Source organism: Mus caroli, unplaced genomic scaffold, assembly GCF_978045245.1.
Source record: "Mus caroli unplaced genomic scaffold, Mus_caroli_1 scaffold_1, whole genome shotgun sequence".
NCBI classification, from domain to species: Eukaryota; Metazoa; Chordata; class Mammalia; order Rodentia; family Muridae; genus Mus; species Mus caroli.
Window position 1 is genome coordinate 124,036,852 of NW_028227256.1, and position 20,405 is coordinate 124,057,256.

Sequence of the window (20,405 nt, forward strand, 5' to 3'; positions counted from 1 at the left end):
GCTGAAGCTGTGTGGACTGGAGATACTGGCTTGACTGTCAGGACTATATTGAAATCTGTGTGATTCATGCCATTAAACGCATGTAGAACATTCTGAGAAGGTTTTTCACAGAGGTGTTGGGTGCAAATGAGAGCCCCATCAGAGGGTTCCCTGGTTCCTCCAATCTGTCAGCCTTTATTTATTTGAAACTTCACCAGGGACACCTCTCACATACTTTTGACTTGCTTTTACTAGTCACTTGTTGCTCAGGACTTTACCCTTGTCGGCCAGGCTGTCCTCACACTCACCCAGGATGACCTTGAACTCGTCCTTCTGAACTCTTCTAGAGTGCTGGGATTCTAGGTGTACAACACGACCCCCCCCCCCCCGTGCCTGATATTCTAGGCACCCAGATCTTCACTCATTTAGGCAAGTGCTCTACCAACAGAGCTACATTCCTGGCCCCATCCTGAGGGCACGCTTGCATATTTGCTGAATATCTAGAGAAATAAGCCAACTGGACCAAGACCAATTAAGCATCATGAAGATGCTTGTCAACCCTCTGTGACACCACCATCCACCAGTTGCTATCCCTCTTCCCTGAAGACCTGCTTCTTGGATGTAAAGACACCAAATCTACACACACACACACACACACACACACACACACACACACACACACATACACATACACCACACACACACATACACACACACAGGACCTGAGTAGCCAAACCAGTCCAGGATGCATCAACCCCATGGGAACAGGTAAGGGAATGTTGAGCCTATAGTCTAAGAGGGCTCTATGGGGACATTGCTTCCTCTTTCTTTGGGGAGCAAAGGTTCTTGGCTCTGCCTCATCAGAGAAACAGCTTCAGGGCATGCATCAAAAAGAAGCAAGACAAATGGAGAGAAAATTTGGATGGGGTGAGAAGAGAGCCCCTCCCCCAGGCATCTGGATAAAGCTGTGCTTCTCACCCTTCCTAATCCTGCAACCCTTTGACACAGTTCCTCATGTTGTGGTGACCCCCACACACACACACACACACAACCATAAAATTATTTCTGCTGCTACTTCATAACTGTCATTTTATTACTGTTATGAACCATAATGTAAGTATTTTATATGCAAGATAGCTGATATGTGACCCCTGTGGGGTCATGACTAAACTGGGCTAAAGCCTCTCACCAGCACAGAAGCAAGACTCTCAGTATAATTAGCAAGAGCTTAAGGCTTCTCTCTCAATTCTTAGCCACAAGGCTGGAATTTTCTGGGTATCTCACCAGACACCCCATTATCAGAGAAAGGACGCATGCAACACACTCATCACAGTGGAGGGGGGGAGAAGTGCAGTGAAGCCTAGACGTAGATCTGAGTATCGAATAGCTCTGAGGCTAAGGGGAAAGCACTCCCACCAACACCAAGCACCTCTGTCCAGGGAGATGAGGTCATGCTCTGTGACGGTCCTCGTCAACTTGACACTGTCTAGCACCAATGGACAAGGAAGTCTCAGTGAGGGATGGTCTAGATCAGGTTGCCCTGTGGGTTTGTAGAGAATCGTTCCTATTGACTTGATTCTTGTAGGAAGAATGCCTAAAAGGGAGCAGCCCCACTCCTTGGATTCGGACACTCAGCTGCAGAGAGTAGAGAAAGCTAGCTGGCGTCTAATGAGCATCCATGCGTTCATTCTCTCTGCCCTTGACTATGCTTGTATTGTGATAAATGGCTACAAATTCCTGCCTTGACTTCCCTGAGACAACACTGGAGGTCTAAGCCCAAATAACCTTTCTCCCCTAAGTTGGCTTTTATCTGGATATTTTACCACAGCCATAGTCTTCATGATCATGGGCGGGTCTGGGGCACACCGTAGACAGGCTTCAGGCTTTCTCACAGCAGAGGTGGGGACAGCAGAAGGTGGTTTTGACTACCCTGTGACTCCTCCAGGCACCCCGGTGGTGAAAACTGGATGAGGGAGGCACAGAACCTGTAGCCTAGAGACACCAAGGCCCCACCGGGCTCTGTGCTCATCTGATTTAAGAACCTGGGCCACAGCTATGTCCCCAAGAGAAAGATGTCTCAACCTCCAATCCATTTGACTGATGTTTGGTTTGGCTTTTGAGGCAGGGTGTCATGTAGCCTGTACATGAAGCCAAGGATAACCTTGAACTTATGGTCCCCCTGCCTCCACCTCTCTAATGCTGCGACGATAGACAGGTGTGCACCACTACACCCAGATGGTGCCCTACTGAGGCTCAACCCCCAAGTTTTGTACATGCTGGGCAAGCACTCTATAAACTCTATAAACTATAGCTCCATCTCTTTCCTTCATAAAATAAAAGACCAGGTATGGTGGCACACACCTGTAATCCCAACGCACAGGAGTGTAAAACAGGAGGAAAGAAAGCATAGGGTCAGCCTGAGCTACATGACCCTGTCTCAGGAAACCAAAAGGAACCTAGCCATTTCTGCTCTACTTTATGTCATTTGACTCAGGGTGGTAGACACCAGCTCCAAGTTTCATGAAGTAAGCAGTTTGGGGAATAGGGATGGGGGTGAATGGGTACCCTCATCATTGAATTCATCTACAAGACCTCAGCATCTAACAGCATCCAGGAAGGACCTTTCTTGTCTCCAAGCTCAGCCCTCAGACAGTGTATGCCTGCACCACTCACCGTCCGTGATGAGAGCCCTGCTTGTCAGGACCTTCCCCAGCATAAACTTCAGCACAGCCAGGACGCTGCACAGGATCCCGCTTAGAATGGAGACGCTGAACAGGAAATCATCCTAGGAGAGAGCAGTCCAGATTTTGACATGTTATCTCTTGCTAGAACAATCAAACAATCAACAAGACCCCTTGTCACCGCTGCCTGCTTTGTGCCAAGAGCAGGTAGCCAGTCAGGCAAGCTACCACCAGGTGGCGGTATACCGCCAGTGTTCGCCTGTGTGACTGGCGCTGAGAAAAGATGATTTCAAAGCAGCCAGACTAATATTTACAAAGCCATTATGTATTCCCTCTCTTCTTACTATTCTGCTAAAACACACAGCAATCATTGATTGTCAACAGGGTTGGTGATAATGCCAAGAACAATGGCTAAGTAGTATTCTACTGATAATTCACAAAGCAGCCAATTGAGAGTTAAGAGCCACATCGCGGCCCAAGAATCCTTTCTCACTGGATTAGCCACAGAATCACTTACGGCTAGAGATACTTAAGACACAGTGGGTTTTTTTTTCATTCACACAATTGAGATTTCAAAGATAGTCTTCAAGGTGAGAAAAAGTGGTGCCTAAAAATAGTCCACTGTTGACGTGATGTTAGCACTGCCCGTAGGTGCTGCATTAACGTTTGCAAGCAAATGGGTGAGTCACTCGTGCGAAGCTGGAGTCTTCATTGCTATCTCTCGACAGCAGGCCCCTTGAGACCTCCTTTGTGCTCCCACGCGCTGCCACGCGCTGCTCCCCTGAGACCCAGCCTCCAGGTTCTCCGGAATTAAAATGCACCTGCCAGCAGAAATCCAACACGGTAGCAGATATCCACGGAGAAACAGGATCTTCCTAAAGCATTTTATTAATAAATTTGCTATCCCAGTGACAGACGCAGGGACAAAGGAGACAACTTGGTTTGCCAGGCCTAAAACTTAACTAAATCATTTAGAAAATCACCTCTCCAGACTTGTGGTCTCTGTACAGTTTGAGCATCGCTCACAAGACACCCACCAATGGCAGGGGGCAGCTCTGACGGCATGTGCTCACAAATTCTCATCCACTCTTCCATCTAGGAAGGTCAATCAGCCCCAGGTCACCAGCTCTCCTTGAACCTGAGCTGAACCTAGAGCATCTAAACTGCAGATATAACAGGAAAAGGGAGACTGAGGCAGCTGAGATTGTTCAAGGTGACAGTGCTTGCTGCTAGGCCGGCTGATGTGAGATCAATCCCTGGGACTCACATGGTGAAGGAGGGAACTGACTGCCCCGAGCTGTCCTTGACCCTCCAACCATGCTGTGGCAAGTGTACATGCATCCTGGAGTGTGAGTGTGTCACACACACATAGACACACATAGACACACACATTCACACACATAAGCATACACACTAAAATTAAAATTTAATTAAAAAAATTAAAGAAATGGGGAAATGGTAACATTAAAGGGTTTAAACCCAACAAACACCATCTATTCAAGTTAACAAAAGTTAACATCACCACCATAAGCTATGCGGATGCCACATGTCCTGTAAGAGGGTGGGGCTGTGCCTCTATTGTGACTCACGTCCAAATAATCCATGGTCTCTATTTAATGGCAAGACTATCAAATAAGCCCAAACTAAATTACAGCTTAGAAAACATCTGACCTTCATTCCTCATGTATGTCAAGGTCTCTAGAGGCAAGAGTACAATGTGGAACCTGTCACCAACTGAACACTGGGAAGGCAAGATAATTGTAGTATGGCAGTCAGGGCTCAGTGTAGGTTCAGGAACAAAAAGCATCAGTGAAAAGACTGGGCAACCAAAACTGAGTCCATTTGCTTTGTCTATAGTGTCATGAGCCCATCATGGGGATGCACACAGTGGGACTGTGAGATAGTATGAGGGAACTCGGTGGCAGAACCGATGCCCTCTGCACATAGTCAGACTCTCCGTGAATCTCAAGCATAGTGGGGGGGCTGGGGAGATGGCTTCGCTGGTGAGGTGTTAATCTCTCATGTGTGAGGGCCTGAGCTTAATCTCCAGAAACAACATAAAAACCGCCAGAAGTGCTGTAGTCCCAGTGCTGGGGAGGTGGAGACATGATCCACCAACCCTCCTGTCTCCAGGGATCCCTTGGGGTTCACTGGCCAGCCAGACCACACTAACCAAACACCCAGACCAGTGAGAGACCTTAAATGGCTCCTGAGGAGTGAAATCTCTGGTCTCTACACACACACACACACACACACACACACACACACACACACACAGACACACACACACATAAAACCGCATATGCATATACAAACCCGCATATGCATACACCAAAACTACATACACTGACCTAAAGCATTTTCAACTTTGTAAATGTTTTCAAGCAATCAACCACACAGAGCTGTCACCTCTTGATACTTGTCCACACCAGGACATGGAGAAGTCAGCCATCGCTGAACCAGGAAGCTGATCCTCACAAGACACCAAAGCTTTTGGTCCCTTGATCTTGCCTTTCTGACTCCAGACACCTAACGAACAGCTAAGCCCCATTGGTAAGGCACCATAAGATGTTTGGTTTGGTTTGTTCTCTGTGTATAGGTATTCTCTCTGTATGTGGATCTGTGTACCATGTGTGTGTCAAACACCTTTAGAGACCAGAGAGGATATTGACTCCCAGAACTGGCGTTATAGGTGATTGTAAGCCACTGTATGGATCTGAGGGGACTGAATCCAGGCCCTCTGGAATTTCTCTTGCCTGTGCTGATGCATTTTTTACTGTCAACTTGATGCAACCTAGAGTTGCCAGGGAAGAGGGAAGCTCAACTGAGAAACTGATAGGATTGGTGTGTGTGTGTGTATGTGTGTGTCTGTCTGTCTGTCTGTCTGTAGATGGATGGGAGAGGTAAAAAGAAGTGGGGAGTAAAATAGGGAGGGAGAAAGAGAGGGAGGGAAGGAGGGAGGGAGGGAGGGAGGGGGAGAAGGAGGGAGAGAAGGAGGGGAGAGAGAGGGCCCACCAGAACCTTCTTCCATGGTTCCTGCTTGAGTTGCTCCCTTAACTTTCCTCAGTGATGGATGTGACCTGACCCAGAAGTGTGAGCTGGAGACCCTCTCCTCCCCTAAGTTGCTCATGGTCAGAGTGTTTTATCTCAGTGACAGAAATCAAGCTAGGACAGTGCCTGACCCTTGCTGGAGGACATCTTAGAAGCCGCCTCATCGGCTCTCACAGGCCTCTTGCCTTGCGGATTGTTTGTTCCAGGGGCTGTTGCTGAGTCCCGGTGAGTGGCGTGTCTTTGTGAGGAGCTAATACTTGGCAGACTCTAATTTTCCAATTTCACTGGTCTCAAAATGTGAAAAACAACACTTTCGCTTGGCAGGACAAACATCTGGTAGAGGAATCCAAGAGCCTGGCAGAGTCCAGTGGTCTACAAGCATGTTTCGGCTGGGTGGGAGCTCGGTCTGCAATGTCTGCCTTGCCAGCCTGAGGCCCTGGTTTTCGTCCCCAGAACCCACATGAGGAAGCTGTGCGCTGTGTGCTTTGAATCCCAGTGCTGAGGAGGTGCAGAGAGGTGGGTCCTGGGTTCTCACTGGCCAGTCAGCCTAGCCTAACAGGTGAGTGGCAGGTTCAGTGAGAGACCCTGTCTCAAAAACTAAGGTGAGCAGTTGTCCCCTGTGTTCTGCTCATCCACACACAGGTGCACACCACACACAAACACACACGCAAACACGCACATCCAAAGCTTCACAACCACATTCTGGTCAATGCCAAGATTAGCCCCTCTTATCTAACAGAACAAACCAGGAACAGTGTGTGTGTGTGTATGTGTGTGTGTGTGGGTGGGGGGGGTGTCCCTGGCCTCACACTGCATCAGGACTGGACCCACCAGCCACTTCATACTGCAGGAAGGAAACGGGCTTGGGGCTGGGGCTGGGGCTGGGGCTGGGGCTGGGGCTGGGGCTGGGGCTGGGGCTCTCTCTCTCTCTCTCTCTCTCTCTCTCTCTCTCTCTCTCTCTCTGTGTGTGTGTGTGTGTGTGTGTGTGTGTGTGTGTGTGTGTGTGTGTGTGTAATCTCAACCCATTGGCACAGAGCTGTATTCTGAGGTCAGTCTGCTGGGTCTCTCTCACAGTCTGACAAAGGCTACCTACCCTTCCAAGTCTTTCAGCCCAGACAGAAGGGTTGAGCAGACTACAGGTCTTATTTTAAGACACAAAGGCAATTAGGGAAGAGCTGACAAAACTTGAGCAAGGTGAGAGTCCTGGTGCTGATGTGTGGCATCTGCTATTGTGTGCCTGGCTAGGGACCCTGTCAGTCAGACCAGGCCTTCTTCCAGTTAGCTTTTCTCCTGGAAGAGTCAGGAGCTCCTGTGTCACCTCAACTGACAGTATGCTGGCTGGCAAATCAAAGTCCCTAAGAGATAGGATGTTCTCCATTCTACATCAGATCAAATAAAAAAATATATACAAGCCCAGCCAACGCTACACTATGGAGCTGACCCTCTGCTGCAGCCATGCTGACCTCCTAGACCCCAGGCTTTTGCATAGTAGCCTCATCCTTCTGTCTGGATGCTTAGTGTGTCTGTCTGCATAGCCCTACACTGTCCCTTCCCTTCTCTCTGAAAATATCACCTCCTCTAACAGTGACATCGACACCCTTGGCATCTTCAGATGGTTTTGTTGTTGTTTTGGGTTTTTCTGTTTTGGCTTGGTTTTATTTTTTCCAGGACAGGGTTTGTCTGTGTAGCCCTGACTGTCCTAGAACCTGCTCCGTAGACCAGGTTGGCTTTGAACTCACAGAGATCCGAATGTCTCTGCCTCTCAAGTGCAAGGATCAAAGGCATGCATTATCACTGCACAGCTGTTTTGGAATTTGGCTGTCATTGTAGAGCCAAGGACTGCAGCAGTCTAAGTGGAAATATCCCATAGAGCCATGAGTTGAACACTCCGGGCCCCGGCTGGGGGCTCTGTTTGGAAAGTTGTGGAATCTTTGCCATGGATCTTTGCTGGAGGAAGCAGATGACCAGGAGGACGCATTTGGGTTTTATAGCCTTTATGACAGCGTGCCCAGCCATCTCACACTCCTGCCTCTGTGCCTTTGACACTGGGATGGTCTGTGTCCCACTCAAACTGTGAGCCCAAATAAGCCCCCCAGCTTGAGTTGCTCCGTATCAGGTGTTTTGGCACAACAAGAAAATAACCAATATAGGGCCTCACAGTGTAGCCTAGACTGGACCTAGAAGTCACACTATAACCCATGCTGGCCTGCAACTCACAGAGTAGCCCAGGCTGGCTGGGAACTCACAAGGAACTCTCAGCCATCACCCTGTTCCAGTCTCTTGGGTGTGGGTATCATGGGTATAAACTACCGTGACCAATTACCCTGGAGTGATTTTTTTATAGTAATTTTCTCAAACACATTGGTGTACATTTAAAAATGAGCTTGAATTTAAAATGAATTCAAGTGCTAGCCCAGCTCCTCAAGTGCCTAACTACAATTCCCACGTCTAGTAGGCTATTGGTTATTACGTCACAGAGAGTATCACGGACCTCCACCCTCCCCACCGTCTTACTGGACAGCACTTCTTAGAATCACATGGACTTTTCCCAAGCAGCAATGAGTTGTTAGTGAGTGTAGACAGGTTTAAGACAGATCATGGCCAGGAAAATCACCAAAAAGAATTAACCAGACAGGATCTGTGGCTTGGAACTCAGCAAGCCACAGGACTAAGAGGGTCATGACTGGTAATATCCTGCCTCCCAAGTGTACCTAGTGACTAAGGCTTTCAAGCATTATTACTCTATTTTATTTTATTTTTCTGAGACAGGGTTCATGTAGCCCAGGCTAGCCTCAAACTCGCTATAAAACAAGGGATGCCCCTGAACTCTAATCTTTCGGCTTCCATCTCTGGGATTGTCAGTAGGTGCCATCCTGTATGTTTTTTTATTGAGGTATAATTAATGTACATTTAATAAAAAGATTACAAGTCTCGAAAGTTGGCTTAGTGGGTAATTGGTGCTTGCTGCCAAGCTGAACCCTCTCCGAACTCAATCCCAGCCCCATGAGAGAAGGAAAGGTCTGACTCCTGTAAGCTATCCTCTGATCTCCACACTCTCACAGTGGCGTGCACGCCTCTACACTAAAAATATTAAGCTATAATAAAACATTTGAATATAGATATTAGAGATTGACTCTTACTGTGTCAGTAGTAAAACATAAATAAACCGACCAAAAAAAAAAAGAAAGTTCTCTCCCCCAGACAACACCCAGCAAGTTCCCTCATACCCTCACTCAACCCCACACAGTTGCTTTATGACTTCATGCACATATATTAATCCCTCCTGTCCTTGGATTTTATACAGTTGGCCACACAGTATGCATGTTTCCACCAGAATTCTTTTATCATGTTCTGAGGCTCATGCATGTTGCTGCAAGCTTCAGCGCCTTCTCCTGAGTGGCCTGATGTTTATTCTACTGGTCTCAGCACCTTCCAATGAAAGCTGGGGTTTTGGTTTTGGTTTTGGTTTTGGTTTTGGTTTTGGTTTTGGTTTTTTATAATTACATCTATGCTGCTTGTGCTTAAAGCACTTTTTCCCCATTTAGGTTCCCAGTGGAGAAATTGTTACTTCATGGAGCTAACAAATAGAAGGGCAGCCGAGAGGGCCTGTATTGGGATTCTCTAGAGAAGGGTAATGAGCGAGGACACGCGGACGCATGCGCAGTTGATTAATCAAATTGCCTGCAGCCAGTCCAAGGGTGACCATCTGCACCTTTGTAAAGCTGAGAACCCAGTAGCTGTGCAGTCCATGAGGCCAGGTGACTCAGCAGTCCCTGTCTGGTGCTGAAGAGGCCCTGGAGGCCTCCTAAAGAGCTGCTGGGCTTCAGCCTACAGTGGAAAGCTGAAGAAACTGGGTTCTGATGGTGGGGAAGGACGGTGGCAGGAGTAGCAATGGGGCAGATTCATTTAACAGTAACAAGTGGAGGCCACCTGGGAGGCGGCACCACCCATTCTGAGACAGGGTCCTTTGTCTCAGTTAACCCTTCCTGGAAATTCCCTCACAGACCCGCCCAAAGGTCAATTCCAGCTACAAGCCATCTGGCAATCAAGATTTACCCTCACAAGGTCTAATGCTGTCCCCTTATTTAGGAGACCAGGAGGTAAGGTCAGAGAGAAAAGAGCAGAGGTGGAGGCTTAGCTGTGCTTCCTCCATTGGGAGCTACAACAGACTCTTAGAAAGCTAGTCCAATCACAGAGTGAGATCTTGGCCATCAGGATATCTCCATGAAAATGTGCCTCTTCCAACTTGCTGGCTAATATGGAACATCACCCTCTCTCAGCATCCCACTACCCCAATATCCCTCCCATCAATACACAGGGTAAGGACATCTGATTGTATCTTCTCCATGACTTTCATCCGTTCATATACTTCCATACATAGTAAAACATGGCCAACTTTTTGACATTGTAACACCATCTGTCATCTACAAAGTTCAAGCTGGAAAAAAAACCACAACTGAGTTAAAAGCGGAGGGAAGAAGGAAGGAAGGAAGGAAGGAAGGAAGGAAGGAAGGAAGGAAGGAAGGAAGGAAGGAAGGAAGGGAGAGAGAGAGAAAGAGGTGGGAAAGAGAGAGAAAGAAAAAGAGAGAGAGAGAGGAAAAATCTCATAATGTTTTAAGTGAGTAGAGTTTTATGTGGCTGCATTCATAGCTATCCTGTGGCACAGGCATGAGTTGCCAGGCACGCCAAGCATCAGTTTCTAGTTCATCTTGCTGAGTCTCTCTGCCGTCCCAGGCACCACTCCCGTTTCCCCCAGACAGCTGCATCTCTGAGCCTTTGTATTCATGCCGCTGCTCACAGGAAAACCTTGTGTCAAAATGAAATTATTTCAATAGTGCGTGCCAGTTGTCACCTCCCATGCAGGGCTTATTCTTTATAGGAGGTGACAGTAACAGTTGCAACGCTGGGACACAATGAACTATAGCTACTAACATCAGATGGAGGCCGGATCTGCCACCCTTCCCCTGTTGACCCCCGCTTTCCTGTTCATAGGATGTGAGATGGTGAGAGGGGACTCTGGAGGCTTGCTTGCTTATGCCTGCAAAAAGGCGTCCTTTGCCTTCCTAATGAGGACAGATTTCAAACCGTTCCGACACTGCATGTGTCAGAGTGCCACCAGGGCGATGCTGGTGCCGGCTGAATAATGCATGAGAATCGATTTATGGCCCCAGGTGAAATTAAAACAGTCATTCTCATCTTCAGAACTTTTCGTCACCGCCCTCCCCCGCCCCCTCAGATGTGTGGAAATCACACTAAGCACAAACCTCATTCCCCCGCCCCCAGTGATTAAATTATATATTGACAAATTACTCTGTGCTCCCATTCAAAGGCCTGGAATTTTATAAGTTAGCATCAGACCATGCGGAAGTCAGGATGTTGAACACTGATGCCTGGATCAGTGGTAATAAAAAGGGAATACTGGGGGTATTCCTTTAAGTGGCTTAAGACTGACTGGGCCATGCCAGCCCTGACATTTTCTGGACAGGCTGATAGGTCCTGCTGAGTATAGAGAGGAGAGTAGCTGCCAGTTTCCTGGGGTCCATGGAACTGAGATGGATGCCAGGGTCACGGGAAGCCTCGGAGAAAGACACCGCTTGCCAGCAAAGGTGCTATGATTGCCCAAGGGTCCAGTAGGGCATCTGAGAGCCTGGGCTGACACTCACTCCCTGGCTTCCTGACTCCTGGTGCATCCTGGCATCTGTTAAATGAGCCATCGGACACAGTGCCGTCTTCTCCTATGAGAATGTGAGTCTCTGGAACCAAGTACTCTGATCCCAGAGCATTGCCATGGATACAGAGTCGAGCCACCAGGCTGGGTTCATGCCTTCCTTCCCTGCCATGCCTTCCTACCTGCCCACACCCTCCTCCCCAGATGATCATGAGCGTTTAAAGGAAGACGCTCCTCTGGGGTTCCTAAAAAAAAATGCATGACAACACACACCCTAAAATGGCCAATCTGGATTGCCAACTTGACAGGATTAAGAATCACCTAGGAGACACACCTCTGAACAGGTTTGTGATGGAGCTTCTAGAATGAGTCAACAAAGATGACCAATTATACTGACGTAAATTAATATGTTTTAAAGCTTGCTCTAATAAGCAAAAATTAAAATAAAGAGATGTGAAGATTTATAAAAATTATAAGTGGTTGCCTCTAGGAAAGAGGTTGTTTGTTTGTTTGTTTGTTTTTAAATGCACCTTGTACAACAATTAGCTATTTAGGGTGTGTGTGTGTGTGTGTGTGTGTGTGTGTATGTGTGTGTGTGTGTGTGATCTGCTGAAGCCCATTATCCCAAAAACTATATCCCATAAAAATATGCAACATTCCTCCAATAACCTGGTTACATCTGTGGCTTTGTGAAAAAAAAACTTGTATTTTGTGCATAGACTGAATATTCTAAAGAACATAGCAGGACCCACATGACCCGAGGACGGTTACAGTGAGGGATGCCATTACTATAAGAACACACACTCCATGGCTTCTCAGTGCTAGGACTCACTGTGTGCACTGCATGAACAGGGGTATTTCAGTGTGAGCTTAAGAAATAAAACATGCATTCAGTCTTAATCTCCCCTCTGGCCAAACCACAGTCCTAAAGGCAGAGATGTTCTGAGGCCAGAGGTCTCACCCTGTATGCAGGGAAGCAAATGGGAATGTGTATAGTAATATACAGTGATATGTTATTATTGTAATGTGTGTGTGTGTGTGTATATATATATATATATATATATATATATATATATATATATAGAGAGAGAGAGAGAGAGAGAGAGAGGCAAACAGCTCTTGAAAGTATTTTTTCTCCAAAATGATAAAGCGTTTTCAAAGCCACACAGAGAAACAACCACTAAGTTAGTTAGTTAGTTAGTTAGTTAGTTAGAAAACAAGTTCCAAGAGATTAGAATTACCCAAGAAAAGAGGTGTTGGCCTAGTGAAGCTCTCAGTGTTGACGCAACAATCTACCATTGTTGATCAATAACACTGTTCTTTTTTGTTTGTTTTATGTTGTGTTTTGTGGGGTTTTTGTTCTTGTTTTTAAAGATTTGTTTCATTTTTATTTACATGTATTTGTGGATCTCTCTCTCTCTCTCTCTCTCTCTCTCTCTCTCTCTGTGTGTGTGTGTGTGTGTGTGTGTGTGTGTGTGTGTGTTTAATGGGAGCTGCTGGGATGGAATCCAGGGCCTTATGCATGCTAGGCAAGTGCGGGGGCCACACCATCAGATTCCCTTACATACACAGATTCCCCTTGAGTAGGAGGGCCAGGAGGGCAGGCTGGCAACTGGAGAAAAATGAACATATCTTCCTCCATGTTTGTCACAGCAGTTGCACAAAATGGGTCTTCATGATGCTGATCAAGTTTAAAAATCTCCAAAGCTGCAGTGAATGGGGTGGGGTTGTTTGCAATCAGTAAAATGGGGGATGTCCTAGACTTGGAATTAGCTCTGGATCTCATGTGGGGCTGGGGTCTTTGGTCTGTGTCGATTCCACTGGGGAACACGGCTGCCTTTAGAAGTTTTTTCGTAGAGTCTGGCTTTGCAATGCTCAGTCCTCAGAGAGAGCCTTTGATCCACTTAGTGGGTCCACTCACTGAGTATGCATATCGTTCGCAGTGCAGCTGAGAGTGAACAGGGTTCTTCTCCCTGTAGTTAAGAGTGAGTCTTTTGGTTGTAAGATGGAGGTAGGTCTAATGCCTCCGCCAATTTCAGAAACTGTGTGAAGGCCTAATGAGACATCAAGCTAAAACAACAACAACAAAACCCACTAACTTCAAGGGAGAAAGCACAAAGACACCTATTATAATAGACAGAAGTAGACGGAATCAAGCAACATGGTGGCTCACAGATATATAAGCTGATTAAAAACAAAGATTCTCAGAGCCAGGAAATGGACCAATTGGAGACTCCTGAGTTATTTCCTAGGGAACCAGAGCTGACCATCCACCTCCAATTCTTATGCAAGACCATGAGGACACGCTACCCACACTTTCAGAAGCTGCTGGAGACAAACCCTCAGGGGCCCAAGCCACCAGGGTCCTTCATGATGTGCCTAGCAAGCAGGTGAAGTCACACGTGTCTCCGCCACAGTTCCCTTACTGGCTGTCCCTGGGGACTGCTGCTATATTTAGCCCACTGGTTAGCGTTCCTGTCTAAACAAACACATTGTCTCCTTACACTATCTATTTATGGAACAGGTAAAGGAATAGTCCTGTCAGCAGAGTGGCTGGGTCACACTTGGGAGAGCAAAACCTGCTTTCATAGCAACCCATCGGTCCTATGCAGATCTCAGTGAGACTCCTAGCCGGCCTCTCCATGGGAGGGGGTTTGTAGCTAAGCACAGGCTCCATGTTTCAAATACATGTTTTGGTCAACATTGACATACTATGTGATTATGTACCCCCCCCGTGTGTATGTGTGTGTGTGTGAGAGAGAGAGAGAGACAGACAGACAGACAGACAGAGACAGAGAGAAAGAGAGACAGAGACAGAGAATCAGTCTATGTACATGTGTGTGCAGATGCACATGCCTATACTTATAAGAAAAGACCAGAAGGGCTTCTGGTGTCCTCTGTGACATTCCACCTATTGTGCTGAGTCAGGGTCTTTCTCTAACCTGGGATCATAGCTAGGCCTGAAACCGGCAAGCTTCAGTGTAGGCCCTCATATCTCCAGTCCCCTCAAGTGCTGGGCTTGCAAGCATTTGCTTTGGAAAGACACCTGTCTTGTATGTGGGTGCTGAAACCCTAACTCCAGTGCTCACTGTCAAACGGGCCCTCTTTATCACAACACCATCTCTCCAGTCCCACAATCCACCTGGTTTTGAAGCAGAATCTCTGACTGGCCTGGAGCCATCCAGGAAATCTAGGCTGACTGCTCAGCAAGCCCAAAAGTTGACCTGTCTCGACCTCCTCAGCCCTGAGATTACAAGTGTATGTCAGCTGTCACATACCTGGTTTTCTAAATTTGGGTTCCAGGAGTTGGACTCAAATCCTCATACAGGACAAACATGCTACCAACCGAGTCAGCTTTTATTTGTTTGTTTGTTTGTTTGTTTTTGCTTCTTTTAAGTATTAGTCTGTTCAGTTCCCAAAGTGAAATTAGGAGTTGTGCTGGACAGCGTATCATGTGGGAAAAGCATCTCTGAGCTGAAGCACAGGCTGAGCTGCCCTCGCATTATCCAGCCTGAGAGAAGAAGCATCTCAGAGGGCATTTCCGGGACCGTTCAATACAGTCTGCTCTCCCACACTGAAGACATCAAAGGCCTACAGTCCTCCTTAGACACCTCCAGTCAGCGGCAGCCCCTCAGTAGCTTCCAGCTAAGTACATCCTAAGGGCTTCCACACTAAACAAAGCCTGATGTCTTTCATCAACAAGATACCATTAGTATTGACCTTCTGAAAAAAAAAAAAACTGAGGCAGAAAAAGATTTAGCAACCTCCCCTAGGCTCTCCCAGTGAGCAAGAGGCAGGGCTATGTCAATGCAAAACCAGCTCTCACCTCAAAAGGAGGAAGAGACAGTTTGTTCTGCAGTCACATACACGGAGGACGTTGGCCCAGGAACACAGATTCAGGTTACCCAAATTTTGTGCTCTAACTGTTTCATGACATTCTGGGAACTTGACTTTACAGTCAGAATCTCTTCTCTCACATCTTTAACACCAGTGCTACGAGCCTCAGAGAACTCACCGACACTGTGTGGAACCTTTAGAAACACACACTCTGCACATGGGACCCTTGTTTCAGACCACTGAAACCATTCTCTCTCATTTTCTTCTGTCAAATGCTTCCTGCCTCGAAACCAGTGGTTCTCAACCTGTGGGTCTCCAACCCTGTTGGGGGAGTCAAACGACCTTGTCATGGCGGTCACCTAAGACCACTGGAAAACACAGGTGTTTGTATTGTGATTTATAACAGTAGCAAAATCACAGTTATGAAGGAGCAACAAAAATAATTTTATGGCTGTGGGGGGCAGGGTCACCACACATGAGGAACTGTATTCAACTCTCTCCATGTTGAGAGAGGCTGAGAAACACTGCTCTAAAACCACAGTCAAGAGAATCCACTGGCAGGGGCAGGTTGAGGGGAGGGAAAGGTGGGGATGTCTCCAGATAAACCATTATATAGGTGACTAAGCCAGGGACGTGGGTACGAGAACAGATGGCAGGCAGGAAGTGAGAGGGGAAAGAATGAGCTTACAGTTTTAAAGACTGTTTGTTTTGTTTTGTTTGTTTGTTTGTTTATCATATGCCAAGGTTCATATGTGGAGAGCAGGAAAAGGGGGAGGAGGAGAAAGAAAAGAGGGAGGGAGGAGAGAGCAGGGAAGAGAAGGCTATGGGGGAGTAGAGGAAGTGAGAAGGGAGGCCCAGCCCTGAAGGCCAGTGGGCAGCCAAGTCACACAGTCCTGTGAAGCCAGGAGCTGGAGGAGAAGAGGCCGGCACTCAAACGGACTCAGCCATCAGCCAACGGACAGCCTTAGACTTCATCCTTCAGAGCCTGTGTCCCTGCAAACAGGAACAGCACACCACCTGCCCTTCCTCATCAGAGCAGGTGCTGCGGGGCCAAAACAGGATGTGACTCGTTAGAAACAACCCATGGTCAAAATGAAAAGAACCAAAGAAAAACCCAAATAATAAAACAGCCCATTCTGGCATTAAACAACATAATATATACCATGAATGCATGTAACTTTTATTTATTAATGACAAACTTAATTGCAGTGGAAAGGTCATCACCGGCACAGATTTCTTGAAGATGCTCATTTTTGTTCTAAAGTTTCTCTCTTTCTTTTTCTTTTTCTTTATTTATCCTTGCTTTTTTTGTTTTGTTTTAGAGACAAGATCTCATGTAGTCCAGGCTACCCTCAAACTCACTGTGTAGCTGAGGGTGACCTTGAACTTCTGATCCTCCTGCCTCTGCCTCCCAAGTGCTGGGACTACAGGCATGTTCCACCATCTCTAGTTTAAAACAGTGCTGGGAATGGAACTCAGGCAAGGCAGGGCACATGCTCTACCACCTGAACCATATTCCCAACACTCGAAGCTGTTATTGTATTGTAAATAAATAAATATCATCCTGTTAGCATCTAACAAGTGTTGGCTCCATGTTCTAGAACTAGAACAGGGCAGAGTTGCAAAGGACTCTCTTCCAAAACCTGCCTTGTTAACCAGAGGCGTGGTACAGGGGTGGGGACAGGCGTGGTACAGGGGTAGGGAGCAGGCTTACGCCCTTTACTTACCCAACCACAAAGCGCAGCCCCCATAGGTCTGCTTCAGGACTCACCCCAGAAACCAGGCTGGCTTGGTTCCTCTTCCAGCCAAACCCCAAGGGGCTGGTGACACCCAGGAGGATGAGAGCCAGATGACTTCACAGCTGGGTAACTCCTGGCTACCCAGATTTCTTGTTGAAAGCTGAGCCACTGCAGGCTGGGGAGATGGCTCAGTGGGTATGAGGACCAGAGGTCAGATAGCAGGATCTACATAAAAAGCCTGTTATAACCAGTAACCAGAGCCCTTGGGGGAGGGGAGGCAGAGACAAGAAGATCTCTAGGGCTTGTTCCCCACCAGGCTAGACAGAAAAACAGCAAGCTCCTGGCTCAGTGAGAGACCTGACCTCAAGGGAAAAGTCTCTCACTGAATGAACTGCAGGAGAGGATGTATAATGTCCTCCTCTAGTCTCACCGGCATATATACCATCACACACGTACACACATGCGTGCGCGCACACACACACACATGCACGCACACGCACATGCACACACATGCACACACGCACACACACACAAACGTTCGTATACACAGGCAAGCATGGGCACACACATGCACACACACTCAGGCTCACATACAGTGACCCATTCTTGCAATAAGCCTCACTCTGAGAATTTCACACTGAATTAAAAGAAAGTGTGACTTTTGTTTTGTTTAAGACAGTCTCGTGTATCTCAGTATCTCAGTCTGGGCTTGAACTCCTTACATAACCAAGTATGACCCTCACTTCTGGGTCCTCCCCCCTCTACCTCTCAGTGCTGGGGTTACGAAACAGGTATTCAGCTCTAGACACAGTTTGTATGGTGCTGGGGCTCAGACCCAGGTTTTCATACCTGCCAGTCAAGCCTTGCCCATGGAGCCACACCCAACTCCCAGACCTTGCATCTGTCAGGGCAGGACTGAGCTGTGAGAAGTCAGCTTGGATTTGAGGTGAGGGGTTAAGGTGTGATTGGGAGAGACATCCATTACCTTGAGGCCCTGAAGAGTACTGTCCCTTGTTTGGTCCAGGCCCTACAAGTAGTGTGGCAAAGGCCCTGAGTACAGCTGAGACTTCATGCCTGTGGTGCTTTTACTATGCTTGGCCCATGGGCAGTGCTCCTAGGAGGAGGAGTGGCCTTGTGGGAGGAAGTCTATCACTGTGTAGGCTGGCTTTGAGGGTTCCTAGTTCTTAAGCTCCGCCCAGTGCAGAAGAGTCAATCTCTTCCTGACTGCCTTTAGATGAGGATGTAGAACTCTCAGTTCCTTCTCCAGGACCCTGTCTGCCTGGACTCTGCCGTGCTTCCTGCCATGATGATAATGGACTGAACCTCTGAAACTGTAAGCCAGTTCCAATGAAATGTCCTTTATTCGAGTTGTCTTGGTCATGGTGCCTCTTCAGAGCAATGAAACCCTAAGTCAGACAATGTGTCTATGGGAAATCATCAGGCTTTCAATTTCTTTTCCATTAGTTCCCGCCACACTGTATTATACATATGTTATGTGTACAGGTACTCCTCCCATACGGGTGTATGAGCAAAAGGTTAACGTCAGTAATGGAGGTGTCTTCCTCTTGTCACTTCAGCTACCCAGAGAGCCCCAAGGATGCTCCTGTCTTCTGTCCTCAGTGCTGAAATTACAGGCACAGCTTTCTGTGTCTGGCTTTCCTGAGGACTGAGCTCAGATCCTTGTGCTTACCAAAGCACTTTGCCCACTGAGCAATCTGCCTAGCCCTGTGAGTTTTATGTTCGGCAGAGGTTTCTACTCTTTTCTCTGGCACACCAGTTCTAAAGGAGTCTGGCACCATTAGCCAGGCACATGTTCTTCTGGTGTTGTAAACCTGGCCAGCTTCTCCTCTTTTGAGTCCAGGCCTGATTTCTCTGGGCATTTGATTTGACAAATCTAATTTACAGGAAGCATTCTGTATCAACACTCAGCCTGAATCACAGCAGGATGTGTGACTGGCTGGCTGGCTGGCTTCTAGAAACTTCCCTAGTACATAGCAAAGGAACCAGCACACTTGACTGAAAACTCTGTGGTTTATCCCCTGAGGGCTCTCCACCCTACTACAGGGGTGCTGGCTCCCCCTACTACAGGGGCACTGGCTCACCCCTGACCATTGCCACTGTATTCACAATAGCCAGGAAACGAAGCCAGACTAGATGCCCATCAACAGATGAATGGCCAATGTAAATGTGGTCCATGTACATGATGGAATGTTATTTAGCCATTAAAAAATGAAATTTGCAGAAAGATGGATGGAACTGGAAAAAAATAAGTACAGTAACGTAGGTGCATTATGACGAATGTGTCCTGTTCTCTCTCATACACAGATCCTGACTTCTACTTTTTATATATGTATATTTTATTTATGTGGGGTTCTCTCTGTGTGTGTGTGTGTGTGTGTGTGTGTGTGTGTGTGTGTGTGTGTGTGTGTCTGCCAGAAAATTAGAAAGCAGATCATGAGAGGCCAGGGCAAAGAGGCTCTGAGGGAGAAAGCTAGAGAGAGTATGACAGGAAAGCACAAGGGGTCAAGGGGAAGACAGGGAGGGGAGCTGGCAGTGGGAGAGCAGCCAACACTGAGAATGTATCTCAAACTCTGTTACTTTGTATGCTAACTTAAGAAAGGAGAGAAACTGGGATGGAGAGATGACTCAGATGGTGGTAGTAAAGTGTTTTCATTGGGAGCATGAAGACCTGAGTTTGAGTTCCAGAACCAACATAAGAAGCAGGACTGATGGCACACACTTGTGTTCTGAGTACTGGGTAAACAGAGACAGATCGAGCCCTGGGACCCAGGGGTCAGCCCTTCTAGTCAAACTGCTGAGCTCTAAGACAATGAGAGACCTCATCTCAAAGGTCAGGGACAGCATTCCTGAGGATAACACTTGAGGTTCCCTCTGACGTCCACACATATGAACACCCGCATGCATGCACCCCTGCCCTCACCCACAGACATTAACAATTAATAATTTTCTCTGCTCTGGTAGTATTAACTGGCCCTGTGTGCTGGGGAACAGCAGCCTTTGCCTTGCAGCTCAAATGCTCCTTGTTAACTTTTCATGATGCTAAAAGCTTAAAAACAAAACCAACCATATTCAGGATATCTACAATGTGGTATACATTTTCAGCCTCACCCCCAGAACTGATAAAAAAGACTGCAGTAGCCTTGGATTCTCCAAGGACAGGGTCCATCTCGGGTATAACCCTGTGGCTCTCCACCATTTAAACCTGACATGGGCAGATCGTTAGATATTGATATGGTGAGGCAGGATTAAAATTCCAGATCTTTTCCCCTAAGAGCATCTGCACCTTGGGAAAATGAGTGACTGCTCACAGCTAAAAGCGCTTCTGTTACCAAGAGAAAAACAAGGCGCGTTTCTACAGAGGCCCGTATGCAAAGTCATCCATCCCATGCCAGTACACCTGCTGAAAATTAATCTTTAATATCTTTATAA

General features: G+C 47.3%; 1 protein-coding gene across 1 annotated transcript in view; it reads right to left on the bottom strand.

Moving 5' to 3' along the window:
- The window catches only part of Tmem163 (transmembrane protein 163), a 179,868-nt gene that overhangs the window by 6,876 nt on the left and 152,587 nt on the right, over window positions 1–20,405 (bottom strand). Inside the window, exon 6 of the mRNA XM_021172523.3 lies at window positions 2,653–2,764. Within this exon, the coding sequence (XP_021028182.1) occupies window positions 2,653–2,764 (112 nt within the window). The remainder of the gene's footprint in view (window positions 1–2,652; window positions 2,765–20,405) is intronic.